The sequence below is a fragment of the Antechinus flavipes genome, chromosome 4 (genome assembly GCF_016432865.1).
Source record: "Antechinus flavipes isolate AdamAnt ecotype Samford, QLD, Australia chromosome 4, AdamAnt_v2, whole genome shotgun sequence".
Classification (NCBI taxonomy): Eukaryota; Metazoa; Chordata; class Mammalia; order Dasyuromorphia; family Dasyuridae; genus Antechinus; species Antechinus flavipes.
The window spans coordinates 135,516,236-135,538,034 of record NC_067401.1 but is presented as its reverse complement, the minus strand read 5'-3'; the positions used below and the strand labels follow the sequence as shown (position 1 = coordinate 135,538,034).

Here is a 21,799-nt window from a genome sequence, read left to right as displayed (position 1 = left end):
TGTTTCCTAGAATTTAGAGCTGGAAGTAAGTAGTAAGTCAGTAACGTGCCCTCTCCCCCCCACCTCCTCACATACACATTTTGATCTCTTTGCAACCTCTCTTTCCTTTGCTCTCATTTAGTCATATTGTTTCCTAGAATTGAGAGCTGGAAGTAAAGTTAGCAGTAAGCAGTAAGTAACTCTGCCTTAGACTTTTGTAGCTGTCACCCCGAGCAAGTCACAGCTTTTCTGGGCCTCATTCCAGTGAAGTAGTTCCCAACATATTTTTTTGGTGGTTGTTGTAAAAATCCCTTTCAACAACAGTAACAAAAATGTGAGCCCCCAGGGTCATTTAATATATGATTCAGAATACTTTTACAATTATTTATTGCTTTAGTCACCATTAAGATTTTTAGCACACATTCCTAAGGGGTTCACAGACTATTAAATGGGAACCACTGCTCATGTTCAATCCCTTCGTTTTACAGAAGATAGTGAAATGGCCCAGAGGGATGACTTGGCTGGGTTTGACAAATAGTAGCAGCAAGACTGGGATTTTAGCCCAGGCTCTCTTAATTCTAGTGGCTTCAAAGCTGTGAAGGCTTTCATTTAGGGGCAGCTAGATGACTTTGGGGATAGAGCTCTGGGCCTGGAGTCAGGCAGAGCTGAATTCAAATCCAGCCTCAGACACTAACTAGTTATGTAATCCTATTTGCCTTCATCTAACAAAGAGGAAATGGCAAACTGCTTCAAGAGCCAAGAAAACCCAAAGTCAGTGTAGTGGTCCATAGGGATGGGAAGAGTCAAATAAGGCTTCCAAAGAGTGTTCCTTTCCATTTATAAAAGGAAAGGCAGAGATGGTGCAAGTATTATAAGTTATTCACAAGAGGGAAAAAGGCTCAGAAAGATATCAAATTATTTGACCAGGATCACACTATTAGTGAATGTCTGTCTTGAGACTACAAATGTAGTGCTTTCCCCTGTGTATCATATTCTCTCCAAAGTTAAAATGAGACAGTTGGACCTCAAGCCCCAAGTTGGACCCAAATTGGAGGGTTAGTAATCTCATTGATCCTCCCTTCTCTCCCCAAGGATTTGTGGACCCCAAATAATGAGACAAACATGAAAGATGATTTCTTTACAAAGGGGAGAAGAGAAAAGGAAGAAAATATCTGAGACTGTCTTCTCTTATTAATCTGAATGAGAGGCAATGTGGAAGGATGGTTAGGATTCCAGTCCCGTTTAGCATGTCCTGCAATTTGAATTTCAGTAGAGAAGACATAGAGCAGTTAGATGCAGAGTCAGGAGTCAGCAAGATTAATCTTCCTGAGTTCAAATCTGGCCTCACTCTGTGTGTGTGACCCTGGACAAGTCATTAGCCCCAATTGCCTCAGTTTCCTCATCTGCAAAATGAGCTGGAGAAGGAAATGGCAAACCATTCCAGTATCTCTGCCAAGAAAACTCCCAAAGAATCTGATAAATATTAACAGTAATAACAATAAAAGAGAAGACATGCATGAGTGTGGGTGTGGGTGGGTATCTTAAAAATTTGAAAGCCTTCCGTGTGTAAAAGATATCCCAAGTTGTGGATGATACAGGCTCATTATGAAGAAGATTTCTAACAGAGCTTTTCACTAAAAGTGATGTTTGTTTTTAGTGAGTGTCATGTCACTGTGAAGTGTTCAAGAAAAGCCTTGATGACTAATTCTACAGGATAACATAATAGACATTCATACATGATAGGTGGCTGAATTAGTTGACCTCTACGATTTATTCTCTCTCTTCAAATTCTGAATGCTGTGACTTTTTTGTAGTCCTATGGTAACTCAATAACCTTAGAGATCCTTTTCAGCTCTAAATCTCTGCTGTTGTGATTCTTGACCAAAAGAAAAAAGCAAATCCACACTTTTCCCCCTAGAAACAGAAGTACTAATTAGAGATAATAATGGTTAACATTTATATAGCTAAGCACTTACAAGTATTATTTCATTGAATCTTCAGAATAACCCTAGGAGAAATGTGCTATTATCTCCCCACCTCCATTTTACAATTGAGGAAACTGAGGTAAACAGAAGTTGTGACTCGCTCAGGGCGAGTGTCTGAGGGTACATTTGAACTGAGGTCTCAGTGACTCCAGGCTTAGCACTCTTTTCACAAAGAACATAGAAAAGAGGGTAATGCAGAGAAGGGGGAAGGACTGGCCAGTTAGCTTTTGCTCAAAGACCTCCTCTCTCCTAAGATCACTCATTTCACTGTAGCCCTTTTAGGAAAAACTTTTTTCCATAAAGCTGAAAATTGCCTCTGCAGCTAGCACTGAATTCATGTGTCATCAACAGACACAGAAGAAAAAAAAACTTTTAACAAAATATATGTTGGATATAGCATGCATGCGTGCAAAAAACCAAAACAATAATAAAACAACGGGAAAAATTCCCGCAGGGGAATGATGGACTTTACCCAATATAATCAAAGCATCTTTCAAGGACTGAGTGTTGGTTTGATTCATAAAAGAAACACTAGAAACTTTCCCAGTAAAGGAAGGATGCCTCCAGTCCCCACTATGATAGCACCCAGGGTTGGAAGGTTAGAGATCATATAATACCGCCTCCCATCATCCTCAGATATGTCATCCAGCCTGTGTGCGCTTCCAGTGACCGGGACCTTACTACTTCCTGAGGCAGTTTATTCCATTTGTAGACAGGCTAAGTGTATAATATTTGCCCCCTTTAAGGGATGGTAGGGGTGGTACAGATTGACATCCTGACTGATGATTTCAACAGTGAGGAAACTCGAGGTGTGAAAGTTTGACGACTCCCTCCCCATCAATTATAGCCTCCCAGGAGTTAAGATCCTGTTTTTTTTTGTTTGTTTTGTTTTTTCCTTCAGATTAAGCCCAGATCTCTAGCTTCCGCAGATTACTTTTACTCCTGCTCCGCAGGCCATAGAAAACCCGACCAATCCCTTCCCCCAAGATCTGAGGACTGATTAAGCATTTCGAGATCAGTTGAGGGCTAGGAAGGCAAGCTAGAGCAACGAGGCACTTGCTCCCCCCTCCCCCCGAAGCCCCAAATTGGAGGTTTCCGTACTCTCCTAATTTCTCTCTCTTCTGTCCCCAAGGGCTCGTGGGCCCCAAAGAAAGAGCCGTACACCCGGGAGATGCTGGCGATCTCCTTCATCTCGGCGGTCAACCGCAAACGCAAGAAGAGGTGCGAAGCTCGGGGGCTGGGGAGCAGCACTGACGATGACTCGGAGCAGGAGGCTCACAAGCCCGGGATGGGAGCACCATCGGCAGCGCCTTCGGCGGCGACCCAGGACGGCCCCGAAGGGCAGCCACCGGAAGCCGAAGACGCCGGGACCCCGAGCCACCCCAGCCCCCCGCGGGTCCCCAAAGAGGAGGCTGGGGAACGGCCCGCCGCCGATACCCGCTCCATAGTCTCCGGCTACTCCACCCTGTCCACCATGGACCGCAGCGTGTGCTCGGGGGCTGAGGGCCGCGGCGGAGGCGGAGGGGGCGCCGGCGACGAGGCGGACGACGAACGCAGCGAGCTGAGCCACGTGGAGACGGATACGGAGGGCGGCGGCGGGCCGCGCCCGGGGCCGGAGGGCCGGCTGCCCCGACGGCCCTCCTTCAGTTCTCACCACCTGATGCACTGCGATACTCTGGCCCGCCGGCGCCTCTCCCGTAGCCGGCCCGACGGAGACGACGGGGGCGTCGGGAGCCGGGCTCCCCATTCCCCCGCCGACCTCGCCGGTTCCGCCTCGTCCAGCAGCCAGGAGTCGCTGCGGCCGCCGCCCGCAGCGGGGGGGAAGGCGGCCCTTACCGCCCGCCCCTCGCTGACCGAGCAGCTACGGCTGCGGCTCCGGGGCTCGGCTGACGACATGTTCGGGGTGAAGCTCCGGAGGCCCGTCTCCCCCGAAACCCGCCGCCGCCGCAGCAGCTGGAGGCGGCACACAGTGGTGGTGCAGAGTCCCCTCACCGACCTCAACTTCAACGAGTGGAAGGAGCTGGGGGACAGCGGCGGCCTGACCGCCGGAGAAGGGCCCCGGCCTCACAGTGACAATAAGGACTCGGGTCTCAGCAGCCTAGAGTCAACCAAAGCTCGGCCCTCCTCCAGCTCCACTTCGCCGCCCCCTCAGGCCGGGGAGCTGGCCAGCTCGCGCAGCCAGGCGCCCCGTCGGACGGCTACGTCCCGGCTCCACCAGTGTCTGTGACACGGCGCTCACCGCCACGGAGTCGCCTTTCTGTTCTTGTGCCCCCCAGCTTTAGATCTCGGGGATACGGGTGGGGCTGCTTCTGTCCCTCCAGAGTCACCTTTATTTTTCTGCTTGGCCAGATAGATGGAAAAGACAAGTGAAGTCTCTTGCGTTTACGTTTTTGTGCTGGAATTGGTGAGAGAGAAGAAAATGGGAAGTTGGGGGGACAAAGTGAGAGCGAGTGAAGAGGACAGGGATGGCAAAAGAGAGCAAGTCAGGGAGAGAAGAGAAGCAGATAAGCCCTGGAGAGAGAAGGGAGGAGAATGTAGGAAAGATGGTTAAGTGGGGTCAAGGTCCAGGCGTTCTGTGATCACCTGGATGTTTGCTTCTGTATTTCCCTCTTGGAGCCCTACACCCCCGAGCCCAAACATCCCCTTTTACCTATGCAGGGGAAGGGCACTCCCTGGTTTTATTCTAAAGGAAAGATGAATGATGCCAGTTGCTTATTTCTCTCCCTATCCTGACCCCCGCACTAGTCATGGCTACCTGATTCTCGGAGTTAGGGAGGGGAGTAAACAATTCCGTATCTCTCGGAGCTATTGTGTGTAGGGGCTGGGGGGAGCTAGGTATTATGTGGATGTATGCCCTGTGTGTGTATGTCTGTATTTGTGTGCACTGTAATCCCAGCCAACAAATTTCTGTAGCAGTTTGCAACCTGTCCCCAGCTGTCTATAAGCGTCCCCGCTAAAAGTCAAAACTTGCTTCTTCCCACCGTGCTGACTGGGCCATCCTTCCTCCCTCCCCCACTTTGTTCCTTGCTGCTTGTCCGAGTGAGATCTGAGGGAGAAACTGGGTCTCCCTTCCCTGAGACAAAGACAAACATCGGGATTTCACCTGACTCTAAACGTTTGCCAAATGTCTCAGAGCTCGGATCAGCACCCCAGAAAGGGCTTTGACCATGGGGAGCTGCAGTAGCAAGATCCCCATAGTTTTTTTTGGAGGGGGGGAGACTTTAGGTGCTTCCTTCTACTTCCCTCTACTTATCTTTTTATTCTTCCAACCCAGTCTGCTCTTGTTTTCAGGACTTGAGTATCTGGGCCACCATTTCCCTTGGGGGACAAGGATCACTGCCACCCACGATCACCTACACATACACAACCCACGGGCTAAGAAATCAAGTTGTTCCCTTCAAGGTGGGTGGGTGGGTGGGTAGGACTGCCACCTCTCTCCCCACATTGTAAATAGACTGAAAATAACCAGATGACTCCACCCCACTCCAAAATCCAGTCATTCCAGGGAAGCCTCAACGGGGATTTCATTTTCAATGGCTGGTAGTCCTATTTTATGCAAAGATTTGCTGTAAAGTGGATTTCTCTCCCCATCCCTTTTTTTGTAAATAGTGTCTTTAAATGTGTAACATATTATAAAGAATTTATAAGGATTTTTAAAGATGTTTCACTCATTTAAAAAGTGCTGTAACAGTGTTGGATAAATTCTACTTTCTCCCCCAACTCTTCCCCTCCCATCTCCGCATGTCTCTTCTTTCCATGTGTCATTGGGACACCTTTCTTTAGGCAACAACTAAAAGTTTCTGCTTCTGAAGAATCCTGTCTTAAAAGTGCAGTCTATATATTGGAAATAAATGGCCTTCTTCAAAGAGTCTCTTGCTTTCCTTGTTTTGGTGGGATTAAAAAAACTTTGACCTTAGAGAACATTTTATCCAATGGTTCTTAACTTTTTCTGTAACATAAACCCTTCTGGCAATGTGGTGAGACCACCTTCTTAGAATGACTTTTTTAAGTGCAAGAAATAAAATTTATAGTGTTACAAAGAAAATACAATTAAGAAAACTTCTTTTTAAAGATTTGGGACATTAGATTAAGAACCCCTGGATACTAGTCCATTCTCCTCATTTACAAAAAGAATGGGGGAGGGGGGAAAGGAAACAGCCAGATGGCAGTGGATAGAACTCCAGCCCTGAAGTCAGGAAGACCTGAGTTCAAATGTGATTTCAGACACTTAACACATACTAGCTGTGTGACTTTGGGCAACCCCAGTTGCTTCAACAAAATTCAAAAAGAATTGTGCTTGAAAGGTCAAATGAATTGCCTAAGGTCACACAGCAAGAGGCATTTCTGGAATTTAAACCCAGAAACTCTAGAGTCAATAATTTTCTCTTGTATCATAATGACATATCAGAGAGAGGGGAAGGCCACAAGACCAATGAGATTTAGATCTGGAAGAATATGTAATCCAACACCATCTCTACCCTCTTTATCTTTTACCCCATCTCTCTTTTTATAAATTTTTTAAATTTTAAATTTTTTTCTAGTTGTACATGTAAACTTTTTAAATACACACTTCTTATGAGTTATGTTGGGAAAGAAAAATCAGAACAAAAGGGGAAAACTATGGAAGAGGGGAAAAAAACAAAAAAGTGAACATAGCATGTGTTGATTTAAATTCAATTTCCACAGAAATTCAATTTCCATAGTTCTTTTTCTGGATACAGATGGCATTTTCTATCTAGAGTTTATTGGAATTCACTCATTTTATAGAGAAATAGAATAATTTCTTTACAAGCAAAGAGTTATAAATGTAATGACCATTAATTGCATCAATAATAACAATCACCCAGTCAGTTCTCAGGAATGGTTCTTAGGTGGTCTTAGGTGCATTTTGGAATTAATTGAATGTTGAATATACTTTTGTTGTTCTTGTTTGAACTGAGGGTAAAGCATGATCTCTTGCTATAGAAATAAGTGAATGGATGCCTCTCTTGCCTTTCAGTAGCATGGAAGCGATCCTGGATTCTTGAAGACTATTTGTGGAATTCAAACCCTAATAAGTCCTGCCAAGTTGGAAAAGCTTGTTACTGATTGAACTATTGCTTGTGTAACCTCTGTCATATAATTTGCACTCGCTGGTCTTGAGTACAAAGAAGTTCTCCATATATGAGGTTTTTTTTTTTTAACTTTTGGGGCACAACTCATACTTTAAGCCCATGCGGGGGTTGAGAGCTGCTTCTGTGGAATTCACAAGTCTTTACACATGTTTTTAACAAAATATCATTTTATTTCAGTATTAATGGATTTCCTTTGTGATCCAATGTGTTTTATGCTTTTTAAAATATTCTAAGAAGTCCTTAGGCTCCACCAGATTGTCAGGTTCATGATACACAGACTTCCAAACCTACTGGCAGTTTTAAGAAGCCATCCCGATTAGCTGAAAGATTATAAAATTGTAGGAGGGAGAAATAAACTCAATCCAAATTACTAAAGAGAGCCACTCCCAAATTGGTGGTAGGTGCAGAGGGTATTTTGGACTTGACAGATGTCATTCTCAGCATAGGGAAGGTCAGCTACAAAATGATGCTGCTCCAGGTGTAGGGAATAAGTCATTGACAGGGGATAGAACTTTAGCTAGAAGAGAGCTAAATAAGCCTGAGATTGCTCACTCAGGACTCTGTTACTTTTGTTACGTGAACCTACGAAATATCCATATTCTTGAGACATGTTGACCCATCTTCCCTTTTCCCTTTTTTTCCTTTTGAGGAAACCACAGAAAATGCACAATTGTATTCTGGAATATGTGACTTTGGGCTAGGAAAGAAGGAAGTCAGATGAAAGAAAGTTGAAAGATGATTAACTTTTTTACACCAGAGATTGTCTTATTTTTCTTTTTGTATCCCCAATACTTACCACCATGCTTTGCACATAGTAAAACCTTAAGTTTTACTTTTTCCTTTCTCATCCACCCATTCATTAATTCTCTAAGATTTGGGCTTACTAACTTTTGGTGAAATCATTGATTCTTTAAATTCATCCATTTCCTAAGTCCTGAGTCTGCAGCTTCTCTTATGAGATCCTCTTAAGATAACAGGATACCTGCTTATTTGGCAGCATTTGGGGTGGAGATCAGGAGTGAAGAATTTCCTCATGAAGAAAACTAAGGTTTCTTTTTTTCCTTGTTGATATCAAAACATAAGAAAACCTAGACTAGGGGAACCTAGAGGCAAATTGAGAGTCAGGATCCTCTGCAGAGGCAGAGATGAGTGTGGAATGAGTATTGGACATATACTTTGATGTTATGAAAGAATAGGAAAAATCCCAGCACATTCACACTTCCTCTAATAAAAGCGGTTTGCATGCTATGCCAGACAAACCCATATGGAGTTACACTTAAGTTTGGATTAAACTCCACAGAATTTCTCTATTTTTATGTCTTTCCACTTTGTTGGAAAATTCTTAATTTCTCCTAATTTCTTAAAGTAAAAATTCCTTTGGAAAAACTTCAATCCTTTAGGAATTTCCTTCACCTTGGTCAGTATAGAGGAGTTGTAAAATCCTCCCTGGGGGTGGGATGGCAGTTACCATCCCAGCTCTGGATTCCCAAGACAACCAGTGAGGCTCAAATAAAGACAGGTAGAATGCCCAGGAAGGCCTGTTAGAGACAACGATGATGAAACAGCAATTGCCTGTGAATTAATACACCTAGTGGCAGGATTGAGAGAGAACCATTTAGATAAGCCTCAAGTAAGCCTGTCCCATTAGGCAAAATGGAAAGAAGCTAAAGACTAAAATGTCTACTATGAAATCCGGTTTTCATTATGCCGGAAACCGGGTACTGCCTGGAGCTACCTACCAAGCAGAGAAAAGAGATGCTGGCAATAGCCATGAAAGTAAACAGAGATCTGGGTTTTGAAATCAGAAAGTTCAGCTCATGTGAGAAAACACCTCTCTCCATGCCTTCAGGGAAGGGGAGTGGCTGATGTCCAAAGTTGTGGGCTATTACATGTATTGTCAGATTTAAAAAATATATATATATAGGTTGGTTTTGTTCATCTTTATCTTGCTCTTTATTGTTTCAAAAAAATCTTTGTTATATATTGATTTGTTTGTATTGATTTTCCCCTTGTACTTTTTTGGTTTTTGTTTTTAATATTTTTGTTATAGGGAATTGCTCTCTATGAGAAGATGGGAAAAGAATAAAGGAAGAAATGTAGGTGATGTAAAAATAAAAGACATCAATAAAAATATGAGTTTTTTTTATAAAATCCATCTCAGCAATCAAAATGAAATTGTGGCTGTTGGAATGGAAGAGGGGTTCGCTAAGAATACCAACCCTTCTGTGATGGAAGGATTTAGAGATCTAAGAAACCAGGGTTAATAAGATACATTGCAATATCATTAGATGTCTGGACACAAACTGAACACTAAGAGGGCAACCAGGCATCCAGTTGGACTTTTGGCTAACTTCCCAGCAAAACAGGCAATGGAGTGAGGGGCAGGGAAGGGGAGAGAAGGCATGGGACTTATCAGCATTCTGGAAAGGATATTACAGCATGACAGAGTAGCTCCCACTCCAGATCAGATTGACTTGAAAATGGAGGAAGGAATGATGCTCTGAAGATTATTTAGGGACTAGTTGGATGAGAGTTTACCAAAAGATTTGATTAGCAAGAAGTCACAAAGAGGTGGAAATTTCTGGGAAGGGGAGTAGTAAACAGGGTCGGTCTTCATGGATAAGGTAACAGAAGCAGCCTTGGGAATCAATGGATCAATTTCTGCCTCTGTTTCCTAGTTATAGGACTTCGGATAAGCCATGATTTCTTCAATTTCCTTCCCTAGCTGGAAAGTGCTCTATCTATCCCAGTGGACAGAATTTAAAGTCTTTGACTCAAAGTAAGGCTGTCACCCCCAGGATTTAGGTCAGCTCCAAGGACTAGAAACTACAAGGGTCTCTAGGAAAGCCTCTTTGAGAAGCACACCATTACAAAGGGAAGCATCAGGGATAAGCCAGAGAGGCTTATCACTTTAAACTAGTAATATTTAGTCACCAGAGATGTCCAGAGTAGATGTGGACAAATACACAAAGGCTTGCAAGGAGGAGTCTGGTGAGAATTTTCCATTCAATGATGTCTTCAAAGTAATCATGAGGGTAGATGGATCGAGAGTCGGGAAATAGCTCCTCAGAATCTTTCCAATTTCCAGGGATACATATGGAGTGGAAAAGTGTCTGAACCGGCTTTAGAACATGAGAAAAAGACATAGGAGTTTTGTCCTAAACTGGATTAGAAGCCTTTGAACTGAGCCAGTCTGTAAAACAAAGACCTTTCCACCCATACAAAAGGAACAGGCCCCACAGACATTTCTGGACATCTGCAAGAGGACAGGGGGAGCTGCTAGAGACTTAGACATCCTCCTGCCAGCTGTCTGGCAGAAGTCAGAGTAGAAATGTACAGAGAAGCATCACAGTAAGGGAGAAGTGTTGATTTTTGCTGGCACATCAGACTGTATTTTACCCAAGAGGTTGAGTGCTGCAGGAAAGATTTCTCCAGCCTATGGACTTCCCTGAGTAACCCTTACCCTGGTCATGGAGTCTCCTTTTACCAGGGAAAGGATGCCAGGTGAAGGCAAGAACTTAATTTCTAGTCCAACAGGGAGTAGGGACTGTTGAAATAGGAAAAGTAGAGTGTGTTATTGATAGATCCAGGAAATAAGGTTTGAAATAACGATGGTAGCTAACTGATTACCAGAAAACCTAAGCTAGGATACCAGCCTTGAAGTAAACTTCAGGAAACCATCATCGGAGATTAGACTCATGCTTAACAAAAGGCTGACAAAATATCTCGAACCTAAGGGTCAGGAAAAGATTGGAAATCCAGGAACTCAAAACCGGGGTGTTTCAGGAGCCTGGACAGCCAAAAGCTGAAGAGAGGAGACATTTTTCCCCCCAGTGAGGGGTCTTTGGTAGTAGCCAAGATTACACGTAATCTTAGTCTGGAGCCATCAGGGAACACCTGGGAGCCCATACCTAGAGACAGAACATGATGCAAATTCTAGGAGGGACTTGAGACAGCACCATTCCTGGAAATGGAGCTCAGGCTAGCTTTTGAGGAATGAGCCAATTTAGAAATTTGTTCTTATGACTCCTTCCTTACACCTTGTGTGGTTACATTGGATAACAGCAGTGAAATCCAGGATCATTACAAAGGGCTGGGAAATCGGGATACTCTTAATACTTTCCTGTGCCCCAAGGAAGGTAGAAAGATAAAATAACCAGACAGCAGTCCAGAGAGGAGGAGATCCAGGAGAGGAAAAAGAAACAAGTTTTATTAAAGCCCCAAACACTTGGCTAGAAAAAACAAAAAGGAAAGATGAGGAAGGACATTAAAAAAGAGGGAGGGAGAGAGAGAAAGACAGAGACAGAGAGAATACAGCAACCCTTTTCCATTTAGAAATTGTCAAGTTACACTGACAGAGATCACAGAATATCCAAAGCAGCCAGTCATTGCTACACCAACACGAGCCCCATGGGGAGGGGAAGGGGAAGCACAGAGCTGCCCCAGTCCTAGGAGACCCCACTCAGGGCCCTCAGGGTGTGGCTCCTGTGGAAGCAGCCTACTGGGGAAGGAAAAGGAAAAGAAAATGCCCATGCGAGAGCCACGGCACAGCAGGGAAAAGGGGGGGAAGAGGGCCCCCCAGACTTCTTAGATTTCTTTTTGTCAAGCACACATGGACGGACAACAGACGAGTGCGAGCAGTGGGGCGCATGCAGCAAGCAGGGCTAGAAGGGCAGAGTGGGAGCGTGCTGCGGGTGGGTTAGATAGAAAACAAAATTTGGCAGGGGGGCAGAGAAGGTGGTCTTATCTGGGGGCCAGAAAGGGTGGGGATTGGTCCATTCCCTTCCCCTGGTGAAGGCTTTGGGCAAGAGGCGAGAGTGATGGGACAAGCATATGCACAAGGGCACCGGATGCATGTACAAGCATGGAGGTGGACACATGCATACTCACAGGACCAAGGACTCCTTCCTTCCCCTCCATACACACAGAGGTGCAAGGAAGGGAAAGAAGCCTCTTCGATCCCCCCTTGACTCTCCTTTCAGCCAGCAGAAGTGCTGGGGAGGAGAACAAGGGTGTCTTTCTAGTAATTCGTCTGTCCCCTTGCCCCTTGGCTTCACACGGGCCACAAAGGGACATTACACTCAAGACAGTGACAATGAGCAACACACTTGGCCTCCAGCGGGGAGGGACAGGAGGAGCACAGGCTGGGAGAGGAGACAGGTGAGGGAGAGGGGGATGATCCCCATTGGGCAGGAAGGGTGCAGTCTGTGGAGGGAGGGCACTGAGCTCCAAAGAGTAGGAAGGGTCAAGGTTAGGAGGACAGTTTGCAGGGGTGGGAACAGATCCACTCCCCTAGGCTGAGGTGGGGGGAGGGAGAGGGGTGTCTCTGTACAGCCAAATTGAACCAAACCAGAAGTCAGACAAACCTGCCTCCCCGACCCTGGCCTCCCGGCCCCCTCCCCCGCCAAACAGTGGCCAGGGAGAGTGCTAAGGTTTCTTTTTTTCCCGTTTTTAAATATTTATATATATTTATATTACGTATATTATATATATATAATATGTAAATATATTTTTAAAACAATATAAAATGTTAAGACACTTCACTTAAATGTAAAGAGTTGCCTGCAATTAAAAGTAATTGCATCATTTATGAGGTTCCCCTTTTTTCCTTTATATATATATATTTTTTTTTTGTGGAGGGGGGAGTTCAGGAGGGTTCAGTTTTTGTGAGTTTTTTTTCCTCTTCTATATTATTCTTCAAAAAGCTTCACACACCTTCATACAAAAATTATCCCAATCTTGAAAATAAGAACCAACCAACCACCAACCAAAAAAAAAAACAAAAAACAACAACCAAAAAAAAAAACTTCAAAGTATAGCCCCTTTCCTCCCTCACCCTTTCTCTGTGCTTATACTCTCAGGAGACCCTGTTCCTGGCTGAGCTGATTGCACAACCTTCCCTCATGCACTTTTTTGTGCTGGCACTCTTGTACCAGTTGTGCTCCAGATGCTGGGGAAGAAGGTGGGAAGGGACTTTCTTTTCCATTCTAGGTCCCTTCCCCCAGCTTTCGTTCAGTCATCTAGCCCCACCATCCTGGACCCTGGAACAGTACTAGATTCCTTCCAGTCCAAGACCCACTTGGATATCTCAGGATGGGCCCAAATTCACTACAGGGCCCTGGGCCAGTGCAACTCCTAGACTGGTAAGGCCTGAGCACTGGCTGGCCGGCCAGTTCCCTTTGTGGCCACCATAACCCAAGTGGGGATTTATGTCCAGGGACTCTGAACCTAAGCCTGTTTCTCCACCACTTCATGACTTCCCTGAAAATTCCTATATTTCTAATGGGGGAGAGGAGAATCAGATAAGCTTTCTTACCTTCTCCTTTTTCTCTGTCCCTTACTGCCTTATCACAGATTCCCATACAATCTGGCAACCACCCTAGTACCACATCAGATTCCCAAAACCACCTATTCCCTGCTGCCTTTCCCCCTCCTTTTAAATAAATTAATGACATTTAAAGTGCTAAATTAATAAACTAAAAGCAAAGTCTCTTCCTGGGGTTCCTCATCCCCAGGGCAGTGTCCCCTCAACATTGGGCTGCCCCTGTCCACAAACTCACAGAATCCAAAACGGGCCCCTAACCCTAGCTCTGGATTCTGTGGATAGATCCTTATTGCCAGTAAAGGGCAGACCTCATGTCCTCTCCCTTGAAGACATAGACAAGAAGGCCTCCCTGCAGCCCCTGAAACTGGAGGTTCCGTCTCCTGTCCGTTCAGCTTGGCTTCCAATGCCTCTTCCAGGAGGAGAGAACCAGGATAGCAGCAGCGACAGATTAACAGTCATGTCCAGAGGTCAGACAGTCAGAAGGTGTTTCCAGGGTCTCTCTTTGTCCCCCCATCTCTAAGTCTCCTCATTAGAGTTGGGTCCAATGTCCAGTTCTTCTCCCATGAAGGTATCAGAGTGGGAGAGGGGTTACCTTTCCAGCTCCAAGTCCTCATGGCTTGGAAATTCCAGACATGGATCGAAGTTCATTTGGAGCAGTATCAGGAAGCCAGAAGGGAATCAGGAAAAAGGAAAGGGAGAAGGTGTGAGAGAGAAGGGAGGAGAGGATGGACGAGAAGAATGGGGATGATAAAATTGGGATAGAAAATAGGGAGAGGGGGCAGCTAGATGGCACAGTGAATAGCACACTGGTCCTGGAGTCAGAAGGACTTGAGTTCAAATCTGGCCCCAGATATTTAACATTTACTAGCTGTGTGACTCTAGGCAAGTCACTTAAACCCTAACTGCCTTGCCAAAAAAAAAAAAAAAAAAAAAAAAAAGAAAAGAAAAGAAAAGAAAAAGAAAAAAGAAAAAAAAAAGAAATGATGAAAATAGGGAGAGGATGTAGTTCAAGAGAAGATCATTCTGGGACAGAAAGGGGTGAGTGGTGTGTTTGATTTTCATTTTTTTTTTGTTTTGGTTTTTAAAAAAAGTCATTAAAAGTGGGTTATTAAAAAAAAATCAAAAACACCACAGGTGGGAGTAGGGCAGCTAGAAGGTGGGCACAACTGCGGCAAATCCTGTTGAGATTCTGGAAGAAGGTATGTTGAGAGTGGGGAAATGAAGGAAATATGGTGAGAGGTAAGTAGAAGAAGGAAGAAGAGGGGAGGAAATGGGAGGAACAACATAGGGCTTTAGAAGGAAATGGAGGAATTCCTTGTCCCAAAGGAAGTCAATACAGGAATGGAGGTTCTGGAAGCAGAGGGTTTTTCTGAGACTGGGCTTGAGGTCTCATTCGATCCGCTCATCTCTTTAGATGGTCTATTGACCTGGAACAACAACAACAAAAACAGGGGTCAGTGGGGCTGAAGGCCAGTATCTGTACTTCCAACCAAAGGAAAAAACCCTCTAGGTATCTATGAGAAAATGGTCTTAAAAAGAAATGGGTCAGAGGGAAATCTGGAGAAGGAAATTCCTGGACTGGGTGAGATAGACTGTAGGTGCATTGTATGGACAGAAATTTAGAAGAGCTGAAAGACCAAGAAAAGAGTACAGCCTATTGAGGGGAGAGGAGAAAGTAGGTGGGACCAGAGCAATCCATTCCCAGAACCCCCAGAGAATTATTGGGGAAGGGCAAGAAGAGGAGATGGAGAAGAGGAAAAGGCACGGAAAGGGAGGAAGAAAAAGTGAAATGTTAGATAAGGTGCAAATAAGCATTGCTATTGGGGCAGCATAAGTTAGTCCAAATTGAGAAGTTGGGGAAAAGGAAGATCCTGAAACTCATCCAAATGGCGTGGGGGAAGAAGCAGCGTTAGGCTTCCCTCTGACAGCCCACTTCCCCAACTCTGCCCCCTTTCTTTGACCTGAGATCCAAGCAGAGTAAGGCTCCCAAAAACATGGCTTTCAGTAGTAACCCCAAAGAGAGGAAATTCTTTCATCTTTTCTAGAAAAACTCAAAAAACATGAATCTAATTGAGGTAATCAATAGATGTTTACTGATTAATGTAACCCCTTTGTCTTTTCAAAGAACCCTAAGATATTAGTAACACTAAAACCTCAGCAGAACTAATGTATGTGAACGTCTCATTAGATAGAGGAGTATCTAGAGTCCCTTGGGAGTTTACAACCCAAAGTACACACATCTCTGGGGAACACAAGAAGTTTGTCAAGGGAATATGGGAAATTAAACTCTATTTTATTTCTTGTGTAAATATGCATGGCAAGCTTTACAAATTATTTCCTATCATATTGATATCCTTCCATATTCATATTGAGTAGGAGACAAGGGAAAGGTCACAGAAAACCAAACTACCTGGGCATCAGAAAAGATGAGAAATACTTTGTTGAGACAGAATCCTTGACAGTCTTGTGCTAACCACTGAAGATTACTCCCTTACAAAGTATCCCATTCCATTTTCAGAGTCGCAATCAAAAGATTTCTTTCTATTGAGGTGAAATTTGCTTTCCAAGGACAGCCACTCATCAGTCCTAATTCTGCCTTCTAGTGCTAAAAGTAAAATTAATCTCTCTACCTGACAGATCTGAAAGACTGAATTGCCATGTTCTCTCCCTAGTTCTTCTCTCTTCTGCAGGCAAAACATTACCAGAACCATTAATTGTTTCCTATGAAATGCAGAATAAAGAGAATTCTTGTTCTAATAGAGGTTGACCAGGTGACTCAAGAGACTCTATAAATGTGCTCACCATCTTAGCTGCTCGCCTCTCAATGTGCTTCAGTTTGTCAATGTCTCCTATCAAAACTAACATCCCAAACTGAATATAATAGTTCAGATGGAATCTGATCAGCAGAGGCTACAGGAAGACAATCATCTACCTTGGTTTTGGATATTATTTTTTCCAATGATGCAGCCCAAGACTGAATTAACTTTTTGGGCAACCATATCCCATTGAACTTGCAGACAACAAAAATTTCCAGGCCTTTTTCACTGGAGTTGCTACTAAGTTTCACATACATTGCTGCTATTTTCCCAACCTGTATTTGCACCATTGATTTTCTGATTCCAAATGTGGGACTTCACATTTATTCCTGTTGAATATCATTCTATTGAATATATCATCCTACAATCATTATTGCTGAGACTGAGTTCAAAGTTGGTCTCAGACACAAAGCTTCCTAGCTGTGTGATCCTGGGTCAGTCACTTAACCCCAATTGACTCAGAAAAAAAAATGTTGCCCCCTTTAGAACCTTCTTCCAGAATGACATAGATCCATTAATCAAACACAGTAAGTTACAAAGTACAATGAGCACATGTACTGGGCTACCCTACATGTTTCCATCTTGTTGAAAGGATGTCATGGGAGATAATTAAATGCCCTGCTTAAATCAAAGCATTGACTATTACAACTGTGGCTTTCCCTTGATCTAATATCCCTGGTCACAAAAGGGACTGTGGGACATAAGATAAGAGTGCTGGCTTGGGAATCAGGAGGACTTGAGTTCAAATCTTGCTTCATACATACTAGCTGTGTGACCTAAGACAAGTCACTTAATCTCTCAGTGCTCTGGACTTAACTAAGACTCTAAGCTGCAGAGAAAGTACATTGATAAAAGAAACTTCTTTACCTGGGAGTGCTCTATGCCAGTGAAATCACAGGTCCAGTTCCTCTCCCTCTCCTTGTTCTCAGTCAATCTGTATTACCTTCCAGTGAGCAAAACATTCTCAAGCTGTATATAGATCTGTCTGTCTATCTATCTATCTATCTATCTATCTATCTATACACTAGGGGTTGTGGGTAGATTTCAGGGGGCTTAGAAGGGAAGCAAAATGTATCTAATTTTTTTAAATTTCTAAATGAAATTTAGCATTTCTTCAATGATTAATTTTTAAAAACCCTAACAGCATTATCGAGAAAAGGAGCCCAGACTTTCAAGGGCACCAAGAGACAACAAACTTTAAGAACTCTTGTTCTAAATGCATAATAATTCATATTGGATTTTTTACATCAAGCTCATTAGCGTATAGTGTCCAGAATTCTTTCCCCCTTTTTTGGAAGTCAGAAAAACCTGCCTATTTCAAGCTTTCTTGTTCTTCACAATTTCTCAGGATTAGTGACTTGGCTCCATGATATAATCTACACATTCCTTGAGTTCCTTGGGATGTCATTCATCTGGGCCTGGAGAACTGAACTCCTTTCAGGCAGCTCACTACTCTCTCCTTTCTTAACTTGGGATGCTGATTTCTAGAATCATGATCATTGAATCCAAATCCCACTTTTTTTTTCTTATAAAGGAGAAAACTGGGTGGCACAGTGAATAGAGTACCAGTCCCGAAACCTGTTCAAACACAATCTCAGATACTTCCTGGCTATGTGATCCTGGACAAGTCACTTACTCCCAACTATAAAGAAGAGGGAAGAAGAAGAAGAAGAAGAAGGAAGAGGAGAAGGAGGGGGAGGAGGAAGAAAAAGAGGAAGAGGAGGAAGAGATGATGACAATAAGGACGGAAGAGGTAAATTAACTTGCCCATGATCACTTAGATAGTGATTGGCAGTGCTAGAAGTCAACCCAGGTCTTCTCACTCCTCATGTGTTTTTGGGACACCATGATGCTTCCATCTCTTTCTCATACATATTTGTTCAGCTTTGAAGAGCTTTGTTCACTTTGAAGAGCTTTTTCCTTGGTGGGAAAGCAGAGCAGGAGTTGGGGAGCTATACCTAGCCAGTGATCCCATCTTTTCTCTCTCTTCATCTAACGTCAAACACAGCTTCAAAGAGCTCTTTTCCCTCCCTTTACCTTTTTCTAAAATTTCCATTCATCCTGAGCTTCTGCCATCCTTCTCTGTTCTTGCAAGTCTGGGCTACTCTTTAGTACTTATCTTTGGTTATGTGTCCCTCCTTCTAGGTTTTGTTCTTGTCCTTTAAAAAGCTGAATTCATTAGTGAGATCCCAGGACTCATGCTGCTCTCTTTAGATTTGAAGTCTTTCCCTTTTTTCTTTGCATAAGTCATTTGTGATGACAATATCAGAATTTTATTTTGAAACAATCTTCTGGCCCTCTTTTTTTTAGAGGCTTGGGTTGTCAGATCATACTTACTTTTGAAATTTTTTTCCTTTGAAATCTCTCTTCCTAATATAACAGGTGCTTCTGCATCACTGTTTCATCTCTATGTGAAGCTAAGGGGCTCCAATGTTTCCTCCACAGAGGAAAAGAGAATTTATGAGACACTGGAAAGTAAAACTGTCAACATTATCTCTAGGGCAATCAATCAACCAACATACATTTATTAAACACTTACTATGCCATGGGAGAGCAGCTAAGTGGTGAAGTGAATAAAGCACTAGGTCTGAAGTCAGAAGGACTGAGTTCAAATCTGATCTCAGATATTCACTAGCAAGTCACTTAACACTGCTTGCCTCAGTTTCCTTATCTGTAAAATGAGCCAGAGAAGGGAATGGCAACCACTTCAATATCTTTGCCAAGAAAATCCAAATGGAGTCATAAAAAGTTGGATATGAGTGAAATGGCTGGACCACAATGTGTCACACACTGTGCTAAGCATTGAGCATATAAGGAAAGATAAAAACATGGATCCCAGATCTCAAGGAGAGGACAAGGAGGAGGAGAGGTGAGAGATGGGAAAGGATAAAATATAAATAACTAGAAATATAGAAGATATTTAAAAAATGGATGGAAGGCAAGAGAGACCAGGAAAAACCTCATCCGGAACAAAGCATTTGACCTTAGGGGAAATGTACTGCTAGAGATCATGCTGAGCAAGGAAGGCTCCTCAGTAGGATAGGATATATAGGTACATAGATCTGTACCAAGATCCCTCCTTCCTTCCATGCTTCCCTTGAGTGCTGAACTTTTCCATTACTGTGGGAAGGATGGTTGATATTAGAAATTGATCCCTGGGCAGTAGGTCCCTCTGCATTGAGATTGCTGGACTTCCCTGAAGTACCTCTGACAACTTAGACAGCAACTACATTGAATGTTGCCAGGATGGCCCAAGACTCTACTGGTCATTGACTGTGATTGTTGGGAGTTCAAGGCTGAGGAGGAGACCCAGAACCTGGAGCAGAGACTGGGATTGGCAGCTCCTGAGGTTCTTGCCAATTGACATCTTGCCACTTGCCCATAGTTCTTTTATTTTCTCCTTTCATAAAGAGAAACTGAGGTCTCAGACACATACACTTCTCTTTATTCCATTCCCAAAGCTGTGCATATGGGTAGTTCAGAAATTTCAACCTGCCATCCCCATAGAGCTGAGAGGGCAGGCAAAAGCAGATTTTCATTTCTCTTAGTCCCTTTTGTCCAATCATCTACCATGTCACACTCACAGTGAAGTGAACCCCAAGGCTTGGACCTAGGCCCTCTTCTCTTTGCACTCTCCCTCCTGGTGACTTCTTCCATTTTCACAGGTTCCATTTCCACCTCCATACAGATAATATCCAGATTTATATATCTAGTCTTAATTTCCCTTAGAACTGCCTGTTAGACATTTCCAATAGGATATCCTGCAGGCTTTCCTTTATATGGAATTCAAAATCTTTCTTGCCAAATCCAACCCTCTTCTGAGATTGCTTCTAACTCTTTTTTTTCTATTTCATTATATTTTTTCTATTTCTTTTTTATTAAAGCTTTTTATTTTTCAAAACATATGCATAAATAATTTTTCAACATTAATCCTTGCAAAACCTTGTGTTCCAATTTCCCCCTCCTCCCCCAACTCCCTCCCCTACATGGCAAGTAGTCCAATATATCCAACCCTATTTCTATGATCCTATGAGTATCTCACGTTCTTGTCTCCTCTCCTTACTCGCATAACCACCATTTTAGTTCAGGATCTCATTACTTCTCACTGGACTATCACAATAGACTTCTATTTGGACTCCTTTTCTCAAGCCTCTCCTCAAATTTCAATTCAAACTCCACACAGCCATCAAAGTGAATAGGTCTGACTATGTCACTTCCCCTACTTAACTCAAGAATCACTACTGGCTCCCTATTACCTATAGGATAAAATATTAACTCTGGCATTAGAAGCTCTTCACAATCTTCTTACCTTGGTACCTTTCTACTTTTCTCCTCCCTACAGTCTAGTTACACTGACGTTATCAGCTCTTCCTCATATACATATAGTTTTTTGGCAAGGCAACTGATGTTAAGTGACTAATCCAGGGTCACAAAGATAATAAGTGTTACGTGTCTGAGGCCATATTTGACCTCAGATCCTCCTGACTTCAGAATCTGCATTCTATCCATTGCACAATCTGGCTGCCCCATCCCTGGTTTTTCTTTAAAACTCAATTCAATATGTCCTCTAAGAAGCTTTTTCTGACACTCCCACTAATGCTTAGGATTACATTTTTAAACCTAGTTGTCTGTACTAATTTATGGACACATCATCCCCATTAAAATGTACTTTCCTTGAAGGCAGGGCCTGATCTTTCTTTGTCTTATATCTCCATTACTTAGCATATAGCAGGTATTTAATTCTGGATTGATTGGTTGGTTGGCTGATAGCAAAAGGCAGATTGCTCCATGTAGGAGCTCCTTTCTTTCCATTCTATTTTCAATTCTTTGTGATAACAGTATCTGGAGTATCTGAGTCCTGAAAATAACTAGAGGAAAGACCCTGGTAGCTAGATTAAATTCCAGATGCTTACAACCATGGGTTCAGAGAGAATTTGGGAAGGGAATAGGCTTCAATACCTCCCACTGGCCAGTAAGGATACTGAGATTTTTAGGAATGTTATCCCAAGAAAGCTTGTGATTCTTAAAATCATTGAGCTAGTGATTTAATCCAAGGTGAGTAATTCAGACTCTGCACTCCTTCACTAGATAATTAACATACTCATCATTACATTATATATTATATATATATATATATATATGACATTATATATACATTATATACAAATATTGATTAACACATTGCTTTTTTTTTTGGTAGGAAAAGTTGGGTCTGCAGTCAGGAAAGCTTATCTTTCTGTGTTCAAATCTGGCCTCAGACACTTTCTAGCTGTGTGACCCTGGACACGTCACCTAACCCTGTGTGTCTCAGTTTATTCATCTGTAAAATGAGCTGGAGAAGGGCATGGAAAACCACTCTGGTATCTTTGCCAAGAAAATCCCAAATGAGGTCACAAAGAATCAAACATCTGAAAATGACTGAACTCATAGCTTCCCTCATAGCTAACCCTCTCAAATTTGTGTCACTTACAAATTTGATAAGAAGATTACTTATGTCTTTATCAAAGTCAATAAAAAAAATCTTAAAAAGCATAAAGCCAAACACAGCTTCCTTAGGAAACCTTCCTAAGTGATACAGAA

At 43.1% G+C, this 21,799-nt stretch overlaps 2 protein-coding genes across 10 annotated transcripts in view; one reads left to right on the top strand and one right to left on the bottom strand.

Annotated features, from left to right (window-relative positions):
• The window catches only part of ARHGAP23 (Rho GTPase activating protein 23), a 125,386-nt gene extending 119,556 nt beyond the window's left edge, over window positions 1-5,830 (top strand). For all 7 annotated transcript variants that reach the window (XM_051994673.1, XM_051994672.1, XM_051994671.1 and 4 more), the window contains one exon: window positions 3,097-5,830. In XM_051994673.1, coding sequence (XP_051850633.1) covers window positions 3,097-4,191 — 1,095 coding nt within the window. In that variant the 3' untranslated portion in view covers window positions 4,192-5,830. The remainder of the gene's footprint in view (window positions 1-3,096) is intronic.
• Window positions 5,831-14,365: 8,535 nt separating this feature from the next.
• Window positions 14,366-21,799, bottom strand: part of SRCIN1 (SRC kinase signaling inhibitor 1) — a 115,896-nt gene continuing 108,462 nt past the window's right edge. For all 3 annotated transcript variants that reach the window (XM_051994666.1, XM_051994668.1, XM_051994667.1), the window contains one exon: window positions 14,366-14,830. In XM_051994666.1, the coding sequence (XP_051850626.1) occupies window positions 14,696-14,830 (135 nt within the window). In that variant the 3' untranslated portion in view covers window positions 14,366-14,695. The remainder of the gene's footprint in view (window positions 14,831-21,799) is intronic.